Source organism: Oncorhynchus tshawytscha, linkage group LG13 (assembly GCF_018296145.1).
Source record: "Oncorhynchus tshawytscha isolate Ot180627B linkage group LG13, Otsh_v2.0, whole genome shotgun sequence".
Lineage (NCBI taxonomy): Eukaryota > Metazoa > Chordata > Actinopteri > Salmoniformes > Salmonidae > Oncorhynchus > Oncorhynchus tshawytscha.
Window position 1 is genome coordinate 66,003,327 of NC_056441.1, and position 15,292 is coordinate 66,018,618.

Here is a 15,292-nt window from a genome sequence, read left to right on the forward strand (position 1 = left end):
GAAGACTTTGGGCCTACACTGGCATCTGGGCCCACTTCTAATTCACCTATAATGGAGGAGTCTAGTGCCAAACTGTTCTGCTGCCACTGGGTAAGGCACAGAATCCCCCTGGCACATAGAGAGGAGCTATACCACATTCTCCGGATGACTGGACCCTTGGTAAGGACTGGCACTGCCCACCTAGCCTGTTGTGTGTAATTGTGCATTTCCCAAATGGCACCATATACTCCCTATATAGAACACTACTTTTTTAACAGGTAGTGCCTTATATAGGGAATATAGGGTACCATTTGGGACACAACTATTGTGTGGCCCTGTTTGGAAGTGGATAGCTCTGTTGCTAGGGTTATAGGTAGACTACTCTGTGAGAATGAAATACTAGGCTACAGGATTAACTGTGCAGTGCATACTAATGGCTCTATGATTTATTAAAAGTACACTCCGAGGGACACTGAAGCCCATCAGAACTAGTATTTCAAGTAGATTTCTCTTGATTAACTTAGAAGTAATGTCTGTCCCACTGGGCAGAGACGTCAGTTCAGCGTCTAGTTTGGATTTACATTTGGTTGAGTTGTCAACTATTGTGAATTCAGTGTGAAATCAACAAAAAATGTCACTATGTCATTGGGCTTAGGTTCAAAGTGAGGTGAAATGTCCTTACATTGATTACTTTTTACAAATCCAATAAGTTTTCAACGTTGATTCAACATCATCACATAGATTATTTGGGTTGAAATGATGTGGAAACAGCGTTGATTCAACCAGTTTTCCCAATGGGGTGTTTATTGTTTATGCATGTCTTTTTCCCCTAGCTGCTGTCTCGAATCCTAAACTACCTGCTTCCGTTTGTCATCACTATGTTCTGTGGTCGCCTGGGGAATGCGGTGTTAGCTGGCTATGGCCTGGCCTGCGCGGTGAGTCAATCCTCTAGCTATGTTGTGTAAACTGCTTGGGTCTATCAGCTTAGATAAGAAAATGGCTCCTCTGCATGTGATTAGAGAAGAGCGGGAAAATGGTAAGAAAGATTACAACATCACCTAAGGTCCTCACAGATTCTGGTGTTCATTTGAAGAACCACAAGGGAGGGGATAGCAATGATATAATCAATTCTATTTTTTTTTTAAATGTTACGTCAGAATGTAAATCTGTGTGTAACTGTGTGCTGTAAATGTGTTTGATGATCATCTTCTTCAGACTATTAATGTTACGACTGCAGCAACAGGAGGTGGACTTGCCTTAGCATGTGACACTTTGGTATCTCAGGTATGTAAATATATTTGAATGCAGTAGTTGAAGTATACGTTCCAGTTCAAATATATGCAACAGTCACAGACTGTGACCCCAACGATAATGTCTCATGTCATTCATGCTGCTGCTTGTGTGTGTGTGTATGTGTGTGTGTGTGTGTGTGTGTGTGTGTGTGTGTGTGTCTGAGCAGACATTTGGTGGTAAGAACCTGCAGCGTGTGGGGGTGATTCTCCAGAGGAGTGTGTTGATCCTGCTGCTCTTCTGTCTCCCCTGCTGGGCCATGCTCCTCAACACCCAGTCTATCCTGCTGGCTCTGGGCCAGGAGCCTGAAGTGGCCAGGTAACAACTACACTGTCCAAATCAAATGTTACTGGTCACATACACATATTTCGCTAATGTTATTGCAGGTGCAGCGAAATGCTTATGCTTCGAGCTCCAACAGTTTAGTAATACCTAACTATACAAAACAATACACATAAATCCACAAAATTGAAAGAAACAAATGAAGAAATATCAGAACAAGCAATGTCAGAGTCCGGAATATAGATATATACAGTACCAGTAAAAAGTTGGGACACACCTACTTATTCAACAGTTTATCTTTATTTTTTACTCTTTTCTACATTGTAGAATAATAGTTAACCTATATAATCCCATCGGTCACAATAGTGACCGTAAAAAGAAACGTTTTCAGTTATAAGGCTCTAAAAATGTTACTGAATGATCTATCAATGCATTTCCAGCAAATATTTAAATAATAAAGGGTCTCAATGAATGATGTGCAGTGTCACATGTTTAGTGTAAATTGTCACATGACCAGAGCTGTTTACTTCCTGGTTGCACCATGAGAAGAGGATGGCTGCATCAAAGCTCCCAAACAAAAGGTTAGTAAAGTATGTTAACATAAAGAATGGACAAAGATTTTTGGTACATCATAATCTTTAAGGTGTCTAGTTTTGATATATGCATTTGCAATTACTCAACTTTGTTCAGTGTGGTCATAGAATGTGTAAACATGTTGACGGCAACAATAGTGACAGGCGGGATAACACACTGCATCTAGGTGTAGACATAGATACAGTGCCTTGCGAAAGTATTCGGCCCCCTTGAACTTTGCGACCTTTTGCCACATTTCAGGCTTCAAACATAAAGATATAAAACTGTATTTTTTTGTGAAGAATCAACAACAAGTGGGACACAATCATGAAGTGGAACGACATTTATTGGATATTTCAAACTTTTTTAACAAATCAAAAACTGAAAAATTGGGCGTGCAAAATTATTCAGCCCCCTTAAGTTAATACTTTGTAGCGCCACCTTTTGCTGCGATTACAGCTGTAAGTCACTTGGGGTATGTCTCTATCAGTTTTGCACATCGAGAGACTGAAATTTTTTCCCATTCCTCCTTGCAAAACAGCTCGAGCTCAGTGAGGTTGGATGGAGAGCATTTGTGAACAGCAGTTTTCAGTACTTTCCACAGATTCTCGATTGGATTCAGGTCTGGACTTTGACTTGGCCATTCTAACACCTGGATATGTTTATTTTTGAACCATTCCATTGTAGATTTTGCTTTATGTTTTGGATCATTGTCTTGTTGGAAGACAAATCTCAGTCCCAGTCTCAGGTCCTTTGCAGACTCCATCAGGTTTTCTTCCAGAATGGTCCTGTATTTGGCTCCATCCATCTTCCCATCAATTTTAACCATCTTCCCTGTCCCTGCTGAAGAAAAGCAGGCCCAAACCATGATGCTGCCACCACCATGTTTGACAGTGGGGATGAGGTGTTCAGGGTGATGAGCTGTGTTGCTTTTACGCCAAACATAACGTTTTGCATTGTTGCCAAAAAGTTCAATTTTGGTTTCATCTGACCAGAGCACCTTCTTCCACATGTTTGGTGTGTCTCCCAGGTGGCTTGTGGCAAACTTTAAACAACACTTTTATGGATATCTTTAAGAAATGGCTTTCTTCTTGCCACTCTTCCATAAAGGCCAGATTTGTGCAATATACGACTGATTGTTGTCCTATGGACAGAGTCTCCCACCTCAGCTGTAGATCTCTGCAGTTCATCCAGAGTGATCATGGGCCTCTTGGCTGCATCTCTGATCAGTCTTCTCCTTGTATGAGCTGAAAGTTTAGAGGGACGGCCAGGTCTTAGTAGATTTGCAGTGGTCTGATACTCCTTCCATTTCAATATTATCGCTTGCACAGTGCTCCTTGGGATGTTTAAAGCTTGGGAAATCTTTTTGTATCCAAATCCGGCTTTAAACTTCTTCACAACAGTATCTCGGACCTGCCTGGTGTGTTCCTTGTTCTTCATGATGCTCTCTGCGCTTTTAACGGACCTCTGAGACTATCACAGTGCAGGTGCATTTATACGGAGACTTGATTACACACAGGTGGATTGTATTTATCATCATTAGTCATTTAGGTCAACATTGGATCATTCAGAGATCCTCACTGAACTTCTGGAGAGAGTTTGCTGCACTGAAAGTAAAGGGGCTGAATAATTTTGCACGCCCAATTTTTCAGTTTTTGATTTGTTAAAAAAGTTTGAAATATCCAATAAATGTCGTTCCACTTCATGATTGTGTCCCACTTGTTGTTGATTCTTCACAAAAAATACAGTTTTATATCTTTATGTTTGAAGCCTGAAATGTGGCAAAAGGTCGCAAAGTTCAAGGGGGACGAATACTTTCGCAAGGCACTGTATACACATACATAGTTCTTGTTTTACCTAACTTTCTACCCTGTTCTTTCTTTTAGTTTCACTTTGAGTCAAGTTCTGGATATGTTGGATCTAGGTGACTGCCCATACAAGGCATGCAACATTGCAGTTATCCCTCAAAATGAGAAAGATGCTGTCCTGAGTGATTGTGGTAGTGATGGGTCAGATATGGACTATGGACAGGCCATTTGCCAGCCAGGCTGTTGAATGCATATGCTGAACCTATGCAAACAGATCATGACAGGAACAACGTTATCAGTGATGATGACCTACCCCTCACCACCCCCCATCCACAACCTCCCCACCCCCTCCATTGTTGATAATGAAGAGCCAAGGGCCTCTACCCGCCAGAGGGTCCAGTCAGAAGAGCCAAGGGCCTCTACCCGCCAGAGGGTCCAGTCAGAAGAGCCAAGGGCCTCTACCCGCCAGAGGGTCCAGTCAGAAGAGCCAAGGGCCTCTACCCGCCAGAGGGTCCAGTCAGAAGAGCCAAGGGCCTCTACCCGCCAGAGGGTCCAGTCAGAAGAGCCAAGGGAAAAGCTGCAGTTGGTCAAAAATAAAGATTGAGCGTTCAAACGATCGAAGAGGCCTGCCACCGATGTGATTCCAAAACACATAGTATACAGCCCAAATATGCTAAAGTTTGGCATGAAACCACTGAGCCACGGAAGGAGATCTTTACTGGCTGCTACTGTTGAAGATCAGGCAAGATATGACAAAGCTTCTCACTGGCCAATCAACACGATGCACCGGTTCCAGAGAAGTCGTCATTGTGACAAACACACTACCTGTGCATGAGAGAAATGCAAAGCGCCACTGCACATTGAGTGCTTCAAGATATACCATGGACAGTAGAAAAGGAGATAAGACAGAATGAAAAGGGGCTGAAAAAGACAATGAAATAAAAATAGAAAAGTGGATAAAGGGTGAGGAGAAGCAGTACAACAGACTCTAGGAAGAAAAGAAAAGTAGATAAAGGGTTAGGAGAAGCAGTACAACAGACTCTAGGAAGAAAAGAAAAGTGGATCAAGGGTTAGGAGAAGCAGTACAACAGACTCTAGGAAGAAAAGAAAAGTGGATCAAGGGTGAGGAGAAGCAGTACAACAGACTCTAGGAAGAAAAGAAAAGTGGATAAAGGGTGAGGAGAAGCAGTACAACAGACTCTAGGAAGAAAAGAAAAGTGGATAAAGGGTGAGGAGAAGCAGTATAACAGACTCTAGGAAGAAAAGAAAAGTGGATAAAGGGTGAGGAGAAGCAGTACAACAGACTCTAGGAAGAAAAGAAAAGTGGATAAAGGGTGAGGAGAAGCAGTACAACAGACTCTAGGAAGAAAAGAAAAGTGGATAAAGGGTGAGGAGAAGCAGTACAACAGACTCTAGGAAGAAAAGAAAAGTGGATAAAGGGTGAGGAGAAGCAGTACAACAGACTCTAGGAAGAAAAGAAAAGTGGATAAAGGGTGAGGAGAAGCAGTACAACAGACTCTAGGAAGAAAAGAAAAGTGGATAAAGGGTGAGGAGAAGCAGTACAACAGACTCTAGGAAGAAAAGAAAAGTGGATAAAGGGTGAGGAGAAGCAGTACAACAGACTCTAGGAAGAAAAGAAAAGTTGACGATAAAGACAATCAAAATGACTGAAATGTTTTTGGTAAAGAAGGTCAATTGATTCAAGACATCCTGTATGACAGTAGGTCTGACTGATCGTAGTTCAAAACAGTGATGCACAAACTAATCTTGCACTTGGTTCTGAAGCCTAACTCTATGATATATATATATATATATATATCATATATATATATATATATATATATATTTAAAAAGTGCCACTGGACAATGAGTGATATATATATATATATATATATTTAAAAAGTGCCACTGGACAATGAGTGATATATATATATATATATATATATATATATATATATATATATATATATATATATATATATATATATATATATATATATATATTTGTATTTTGTTCAGTACACTACTTGAATGCATATTCTACAGGCTACCTCTATCCTAAATGTTACCTTTATGTTCAGTGGGAATGAATCACACGACTGCTATACAGTTGTTAGTGGTTGTTGCACTAAAATGTCACAATGACAATGTTACAATGACAAACAACAAGTTCAAATGTTACAATAAAGTTACAATATTAATGTTTCAGAACATGTAGCACTGAAGTAACAATGTTGAAATACATTGATGGTTGTTGTCTTTTTGTCTTTGCTCTCAGAATTCATATCGTGTTGTATAAGGGTTTTTGATGTGTAAAATAGTCACACTAGAATGTGACGGGGCATTCTAGTGGCAATGCTGGGACTGCTAGTGACATAGTTTTAAATGTGTTAATAACTGGGTATAACTGGTATATATAAGAACTTTGATAACTGCATAGGAGAAAAATGTTATTTCAGTATACGTAACATTATCCCACCGGTCACAATTGTGACCGACCATAAAACACACTTTTTCACCTACTTTTCCATTAAAATTTCAAAATATAATGATTGATTACTTCAAAGGGTTACTAATGAGACTTGATTTGGATATTTTCATGTCTGGGGAAAATGTGGGATTAAATGGGTTAAGACATCAAAACTATGAAATAACACATTTGGAATCAAGTAGTAACCAAAAAAGTGTGAAACAAATCAAAATATATTTGATATTTGAGATTCTTCAAAGTAGCCACCCTTTGCCTTGATGACAGCTTTGCACACTCTTGGCATTCTCTCAACCAGCTTCATGAGGTAGTCACCTGGAATGCATTTCAATGAAAAGGTGTGCCTTGTTAAAAGTTAATTTGTGGAATTTATTTCCTTAATGAGTTTGAGCATTTTTTTGCCTTTACCTCCCTTATCTCACCTCATTTGCTCACATCGTATATAGACTTGTTTATACTGTATTATTGACTGTATGTTTGTTTTACTCCATGTGTAACTCTGTGTCGTTGTATGTGTCGAACTGCTTTGCTTTATCTTGGCCAGGTCGCAATTGTAAATGAGAACTTGTTCTCAACTTGCCTACCTGGTTAAATAAAGGTGAAATAAATAAATAAATAAATAAAAAATATCAGTTGTGTTGTGACAAGATAGGGGTGGTATACAGAACATAGCCCTATTTGGTAAAAGACCAAGTCCATATTATGGCAAGATCAGCTCAACTAAGCAAAGAGAAATGACAGTTCATCATTACTTTAAGAAATAAAGGTCAGTCAATCCAGAAAAAAGTGCAGTTGAAAAAACCATCAAGTGCTATGATGAAACTGGCTCTCATGAGGACCGCCACAGGAAAGGAAGACCCAGAGTTACCTCTGCTGCAGAGGATTAGTTCTTTAGAGTTACCAGCCTCAGAAATTCCAGCACAAATAAATGCTTCACAGAGTTCAAGTAACAGACAGTGGTGGGAAAAGTACCCAACAACCATACTTGAGTCAAAATAAAGATACCTTAATAGAAAATGACTCAAGTAAAAGTGAAAGTCACCCAGTGTATAAAAGTGTTTGGTTTAAAATATACTTATCAAAAGTAAAAGTATAAATCATTTCAAATTCCTTATATTAAGCAAACCAGAAGGCACCATTTTCTTGTTTTTTTTTAATTTACGGAAAGCCACGGGCACACTCCAACATTCAGATATCATTTACAAATGAAGCATTTGTGTTTAGTGAGTCCGCCAAATCAGAGGCAGTAGGGATGACCCGGGATGTTCGGTTGATAGGTGCGTGAATTTCACTATTTTCCTGTCCTGCTAAGCATTCAAAATGTAACAAGTACCTTTGGGTGTCAAGGAAAATGTATGCAGTAAAAAGTACAATATTTTCTTAAGGAATGTAGTGAAGTAAAAGTAAAAGTAGTCAAAAATATAAATAGTAAAGTACAAATACCCCAAAAAACAAATTAAGGAGTACTTTTAAAGTATTTTTTCCTAAGTACTTTACACCACTGGTAACAGACACATCTTAACATCAACTGTTTAGAGGAGACTGCGTGAATCAGACTTTCATGGTCGAATTTCTGCAAAGAAACAACTACTAAAGGACACCAATAAAAAGAAGAGGCTTGCTTGTGCCAAGAAACATAAGCAATTGACATTAGACCGGTGGAAATCTGTCCTTTGGTCTGATGAGTCCAAATTGGAGATTTTGGTTCCAACCGCCGTGTTTTTGTGAGACGCAGAGTAGGTGAACGGATGATCTCTGTGTGGTTCCCACCGTGAAGCGTGGAGGAGGAGGTGTGATGGTGTGTGGGTGCTTTGCGGGTGACACTGTCTAATTTATTTAGAATCAAGGCACACTTAACCAGCATGGCTACCACAGAATTCTGCAGCGATTCGCCATCCCATCTCGTTTGGGCTTAGTCTAGCTATCATTTGTTTTTCAATAGGAAAATGACTCAACACACCTCCAGGCTGTGTAAGGGCTATTTGACCAAGAAGGAGAGAATCACACGACCTCAACCCAATTGAGATGGTTTGGGATGAGTTGGACCGCATTGTAAAGGAAGAGCAGACAACAAGTGCTCAGCATATGTGGTAACTCCATCAAGACTGTTGGAAAAGCATTTCAGGTGAAGCTGGTTGAGAGAATGCCAAGAGTGTGCAAATCTGTCATCAAGGCAAAGGGTGGCTACTTTGAAGAATCTCAAATATAAAACACTTTTTTGCTGTGTTATTTCATATTTTGATGTCTTCACTTTTATTCTACAATGTAGAAAATGGTAAAAATAAAGAAAAACCGTTGAATGAGTAGGTGTGTCCCAACTTTTGACTGGTACTGTATATATTTATATTCCGGACTCTGACATTGACTGGTACTGTATGTATATGATGGTGTGTATAGACTGTATGGACAGTATATGAATAGAAAACGTCTGCAGAGCAGTAGTTATATAGGATGAGCCTTGACTAGAATACACTATATACATATGAAGTGGGTAAAACAGTACTGTATGCAAACATTATTGACCAGTGTTCAATGACTATGTAGGCTACATAGGGCAGCAGTCTGTAATGTGAAGGGTAGAGTACCGGGTGGAAGCCGGCTAGTAACAGTGACTAAGTTCAGGGCAGGGTATTGGGTGGTAGCCGGCTAGTAACAGTGACTAAGTTCAGGGCAGGGTATTGGGTGGAGGCTGGTTAGTGATGACTATTACAGTCAGATGGCCTGGAGTCTGACTCACACTATAGTACACTACCACTTATATTAGGGCCAGCGAAAACTCTGGGTCCTGGTTATACCATGTGACCAGCTCCAGTTGTTATTGACTCTAGTTATATCCTATTACTAGCTCCCGAGTTGTTCCTGACCCTGGTTATATCATATTACGAGCTCTAGAGTTGTTCCTGACCCTGGTTATACCATATTACTAGCTCCAGAATTGTTATTGACCCTGGTCATACCATATGACTAGCTCCAGAATTGTTATTGACCCTCGTTATACCCTCTGACTAGCTCCAGAGTTGATTATTGACCCTGGTTATACCCTATGACTAGCTCCAAGAGTTGATTATTGACCCTGGTTATACCCTATGACTAGCTCCAAGAGTTGATTATTGACCCTGGTTATACCCTATGACTAGCTTCAGAGTTGTTATTGACCCTGGTTATACCCTATGACTAGCTTCAGAGTTGTTATTGACCCTGGTTATACCCTAAGACTAGCTTCAGAGTTGTTCCTTACCCTGGTTATACCCTATGACTAGCTCCAGAATTGTTATTGACCCTGGTCATACCCTATGACTAGCTCCAGAATTGTTACTGACCCTGGTCATACCCTATGACTAGCTTCAGAGTTGTTATTGACCCTGGTCATACCCTATGACTAGCTCCAGAATTGTTATTGACCCTGGTCATACCCTATGACTAGCTTCAGAGTTGTTATTGACCCTGGTCATACCCTATGACTAGCTCCAGATTCCAAGAACACAGGATGAGATGTTACTATCCTTTGTGCAAGCACTTCCAAGAGGTAATGAACAGTGAGCCTGGTGAAATTTGGGGAGCGCATCGTCAGTAGTGTACCTTTGGTTCCTAGGGTGTTTCGGCCTTTCACACTATACACCCTCCCCAAAGGCGGCCAGCGACAGGGTGATCAATCCTACGCTTGCATCCCATTCCCAATTAGTCATAGGAGTTGCCTTGTTGATGATAGCCAACATCCCATGGGACTATGCATGGCAGGGGCATCCTCCTCCCTGAGTCAAGCATTGTTGACCGCATACCTCCTGGCCCTCTCACTTCGGGGCCCAGCCGGGGTCTTTCCTCTTCATCCAGAGCCACTGACTGCTGCCTTCTGCCGCCTCCGATCCAGAGTTGTTATTGACCCTGGTCATACCCTATGACTAGCTTCAGAGTTGTTATTGACCCTGGTCATACCCTATGACTAGCTCCAGAATTGTTATTGACCCTGGTCATACCCTATGACTAGCTCCAGAGTTGTTCCTGACCCTGGTTATACCCTATGACTAGCTCCAGAGTTGTTCCTGACCCTGGTTATACCATATGACTAGCTCCAGAGTTGTTCCTGACCCTGGTTATACCCTATGACTAGCTCCAGAGTTGTTCCTGACCCTGGTTATACCCTATGACTAGCTCCCAGGTCACATGGTCGGGAAAAATATGAGGCCCTACTCACACTGTATGACTCAGACCTGAGCACATCACAGATACAGCCAATGCATGGTATTGTGCCTCTGATGCTGGATAAAGATAATGTGCTTGTTTGTATGCTAATTGAGGGAGAACAGAACTCCTCATTCTCTTAGCTGCAATAACACCATCTCTGACTGCTCTCGCCATCAAATGTGGCCCCCGGCAATTCCCCAAACACTCCATTCAGTGGAAATGACAGCAATGTTTTCACAGCCAATTGACCTACTCAATGAGATGTACAGATTGCTGTTAGTTTCTAGATGCAATAAACATTCTGTCACTGCTGCCTGAATGGGTGATTTTCACGGACAACATAATGGTAAATTGATAGAGTTTAGCAGTACGTGGTGTGTATGGGGTAAATACATGGAAACAGGTGTAGTAATGGTGTGTGATTTAACAGGTAATACATGCTCTGTCTTTCAGAATAGCACAGCTGTATGTCATCGCCTACCTACCTGCAGTACCAGTGAGTCATCTCTTTTTATCAAACACCCACTTCTTTAGAGTGGCCTCAATTGTGTCTGAGTTTTCAACTAGATGGCTCCATTAACCTATTCTTATCAGATGAATAATAAACCTCCTCTCCTCCCTGTCTTTATCATTTACTCTGCATCTCTTTCTTTCAGGCTATTTTCCTGCATCAACTTCAGGCTTCTTATCTCCAGAACCAGGTACACTGACCGTGCCGCTGGGCTACAAATGACTTGTTTTGTTCCTCACACCTCATCGCGTCTATAGAAATAAGAATGAATAGAAGGGCTTTGGATGCTTTATGCCTTACAATTGACTGGTAAACTCATAGGTACACTCGCAATGGCTGCCTAGTATTGTGATGCAATCATTTTCAATGGTATTTGGGAATGTTCTACCAAGTGATGCTGGATTACCATGGTAATGAAGAATATTCATTCAAATGATGCCAACTGATGTGGCTCATGCAATGGAATGTATTTTATGTAAGGTCAGTTGAGTTGACTCAACAAATCCCAGCACAGATTGAAGGGTACACTTTGTGATTTTAGTGTGTTGGGTGTTGGGAGAAAAGCCACGTAGCTTCCATTATGAAGGACACTTGAATCACCCTGTGGAAAGAACGATGGATGGATGGGTTTAACTGGAGAGATGAATGATGAAGGGTGGAGAGTATCACCACTGTACTTTTAATGCTGTAATGTGTTATACAGAATGTCCAGTCCTATTCAAAATGCCCAAGCATTATCTCTATCAAATCAATCAAATGTATTTATAAAGCCCTTTTTACATCAGCCAATGTCACAAAGTGCTGTACAGAAACTCAGCCTAAAACCCCAAACAGCAAGCAATGCAGATGTAGAAGCATGGTGGCTAGGAAAAACTCCCTAGAAAGGCAGGAACCGAGGAAGAAACCTAGAGAGGATCCAGGCTATGTGGGGTGGCCAGTCCTCTTCTAGCTGTGCCGGGTGGAGATTATAACAGTACATGACCAAGATGTTCAAACGTTCATAGATGACCAGCAGGGTCAAATAATAATAATAATCACAGTGGTTGTAGAGCAACAGGTCAGCACCTCAAGAGTAAATGTTGACTTTTCGTAGCCGATCATTCAGAGTTAGAGACAGCAGGTGCAGTAGAGAGAGAGAGTCGAAAACAACAGGTCCGGGACAAGGTAGCATGTAGGTGCCAGCAGCACGACCAGGTGGACTGGGGACAGCAAGGAGTCATCAGGCCAGGTAGTCTTGAGGCATGGTCCTAGGGCTCAGGTCCCCCGAGAAAAGAAAGAAAGAAAGAAAGTGAGAGAGAGAGAGCGGGAGAGAGAGAGAGAGAGAGAGAGAGAGAGAGAGAGAGAGAGCATACTTAAATGAACACAGGACACTGAATAAGACACAAGAAATTCTCCAGATATAACAGACTGATCCTAGACCCCCAACACATAAACTATTGCAGCATAAATACTGGAGGCTGAGACAGGTGGGGTCGGGAGACACTTTGGCCCCGTTCACCTTCACACCCCTGAGCCAGACTACACTCAATCATAGGACCTACTCGATGCCGACACATCTTTCTCGCTGATTTACACACTGAAGCTGTGTTGCACTTGGTGACCTCTGACTGTTTCAGAGGAAAACAGTCATCTAGGAGTACCAGTAACCCAGGTTAGGTGTGAATCGGATGATCATATCAACTAGTGTGTTTCTGTGCTCAGGGGATATTTCTGCCTCAGATGTACACAGCAGCAGCGGCCAACATCGCCAACGTGGTGACAAACTATATCCTGCTCTACTGGATGGACCTGGGAGTTATGTAGGTGTGCTCACAGAAGAAACATTGATAACAGTGCCATATTCTTAACAGTCAGTAACATAGCCAGAGTATCAATTATGTACCAACTACTGTAATTATGCAATGTTCATTATCATTTCATGGAGTGTGTGTTTTTGTTTGTGTGTTTGTTTTCTAGAGGGTCTGCAGCAGCTAATACACTCTCCCAGCTCTACATATGTTCCTTCTTGTTTGCTTACATTTGTTGGAAGAAGCTACATGTGAATACATGGGGAGGTAAGAGAAAGTCCATCTCTCTGACTGTGCCAAATGAATGTGACCTATTGAAATAGACCAGTTTGTGTTGGGATAAACAGGCCTTTGTCTCCCCCTACAGGTTGGACCACAGAAGCGCTACAGGAGTGGGGCTCTTATATGAAACTAGCCATCCCCAGTACACTGATGCTATGTTTCGAATGGTGGATCTATGAGCTTGGGGGATTCCTTGCAGGTACATTTCAGCTCTTAAGATTAACACCAATGAACCAATGAAAAGTCACATTCAAAAGGCCAAAACACCCATATCAATGTAACATCCACCTCTGCATTCTTCCCTCTCATTCTCAGGCATGCTGAGTGAAGTGGACCTGGCTGCTCAACATGTGGTCATAATGCTGGCTTTCATCAACTACATGGTAATGTGTACAGAACTCTTTACACACCTACTCGAAAACCTATCATAGAAGCCAAATTAAGCCCAATGCACTGGCTATCCAGTCCAAATAAACTGAAGAATAACCCAAAATGTCCTGTACATGTGTGCTACAGATCAAGATCAAATCTGAGTTAAAAGCAGACATTATCTTTGTTTGAGGCATGGTTAGACTAAGACAGCAAGCTGTTTATGAGGCGTCTAGATAACGTGTTGTGTTGTGTTGTGTGAGTAAAGTTCCCCATGGGGATCCAGGCTGCAGCATGTGTTCGTGTGGGGAACGCCCTGGGGGCCGGAGACACAGCTGGGGCCATCCTCACCAGCAAGGTGTCCCTCGCCCTCTCAGGTCAGTCACACACTTACTCTAGCTCATATGGCCCTTATTTCAACCATCACAACTACGGTGAACTATGGTGAACTAAAATGATAATAATTACTTTGACAAACGAGTTGTTTTTTTGCAGTAGTGCATGTCTTTTTCCTCCATTCCACGTCCTAGGTTCAATGGCAGTAATTCAGGGAATTGTGCTGATCTCTACTAAAACAGTGATCGCCTTCATGTTTACTTCTGATGAGTAAGTAGGGTGTACATATAGTCAACGTAATGATTCAAATCAAGACCATCCCAAATTGTAACCTGACCATCTCAATAACGATTATTTAATTCCTTTTCAGTCAGATCATAGATCTGGTCTCTCAACTTCTCAACGTGTACTGTGTCCTTCAGTTCTTTGATGGGCTAGTGGTAAGTGCACTCAAGTGGTTTGTAACCATTGAAAAAATTAATAACATTTTATACAATAGTACTGCTATAATTAGAAATCAATAATATACAGTACCAGTCAAAAGTTTGGACACACCTACTCATTCCAGGGTTTTCCTTTATTTTTGTACTATTTTCAACATTGTAGAATATGTCGTGTCTTTGGCTATGCCGGATTAAGTGATATGACATGCTATTCTATAAAATTATTTCTGATTACCTGATTGAGCTAATCATGTAAATGCAATTAAAGACCTAGTAATATTTTACATCAATAGCAGTCAATATTAATCGTCATCTTAATTCAGTTTCATCTGAAAGTTGTAAATTCTTGGTTATCTGCACGAACCCTGGCTAACAAGTTGAACCAGTAATACAAAATTGGGTTTAATTATTTATTTACGAAATACCTTCACAGGGGCGGGCCACTGATTGAGTAGAGCCCTATCTTATGAAAAACCAAATCTCACATTTTAAAAGCTAAAATCACATTTCATCCCACCACGAATAATTTCATATTCAAACATTTAAATTGAACAACAATTGCATGTGAATCCGATAACTCTGATGTGTAGACTTTCCACTGTAGAGTTTATGTCATCTTATCATTGATGAGAATGTCTCAGATGACAACCGAACTGACATCATATTCATTAAGTACTACCGCATATGTTCAATTGGTCGGATTACCAGAATATAGTTAATTTCCCTCCACCTTCTGATGTTCCCAGAATCTCTATGTTAACCAAGGGTTTTGCAAATGTAACATCAGCAGGGTAGAGAGGAAAAAGGGGAAAAGAGGTAATTATGACTGTCATAAACCTATCCCCAGGCCAACGTCATGACAAATAGTAGTGAAGACATCAAAACAATTAAATAACACATATGGAATTATGTAGTAACCAAAAAAGTGTTAATCAAATCAAAATATATTTTATATTTGAGAT

General features: G+C 40.9%; 1 protein-coding gene across 1 annotated transcript in view; it reads left to right on the top strand.

The window, feature by feature from the left end:
- LOC112266135 (multidrug and toxin extrusion protein 1-like) overlaps positions 1–15,292 on the top strand; it is a 19,872-nt gene continuing 4,580 nt past the window's right edge. Inside the window, exons 1-13 of the mRNA XM_024443604.2 lie at positions 1–159; positions 813–914; positions 1,195–1,263; positions 1,439–1,587; positions 11,056–11,098; positions 11,259–11,303; positions 12,815–12,912; positions 13,070–13,167; positions 13,268–13,381; positions 13,498–13,565; positions 13,820–13,928; positions 14,082–14,157; positions 14,258–14,327. Of these exons, the coding sequence (XP_024299372.1) occupies positions 52–159; positions 813–914; positions 1,195–1,263; positions 1,439–1,587; positions 11,056–11,098; positions 11,259–11,303; positions 12,815–12,912; positions 13,070–13,167; positions 13,268–13,381; positions 13,498–13,565; positions 13,820–13,928; positions 14,082–14,157; positions 14,258–14,327 (1,149 nt within the window). The 5' untranslated portion in view covers positions 1–51. The remainder of the gene's footprint in view (positions 160–812; positions 915–1,194; positions 1,264–1,438; positions 1,588–11,055; positions 11,099–11,258; positions 11,304–12,814; positions 12,913–13,069; positions 13,168–13,267; positions 13,382–13,497; positions 13,566–13,819; positions 13,929–14,081; positions 14,158–14,257; positions 14,328–15,292) is intronic.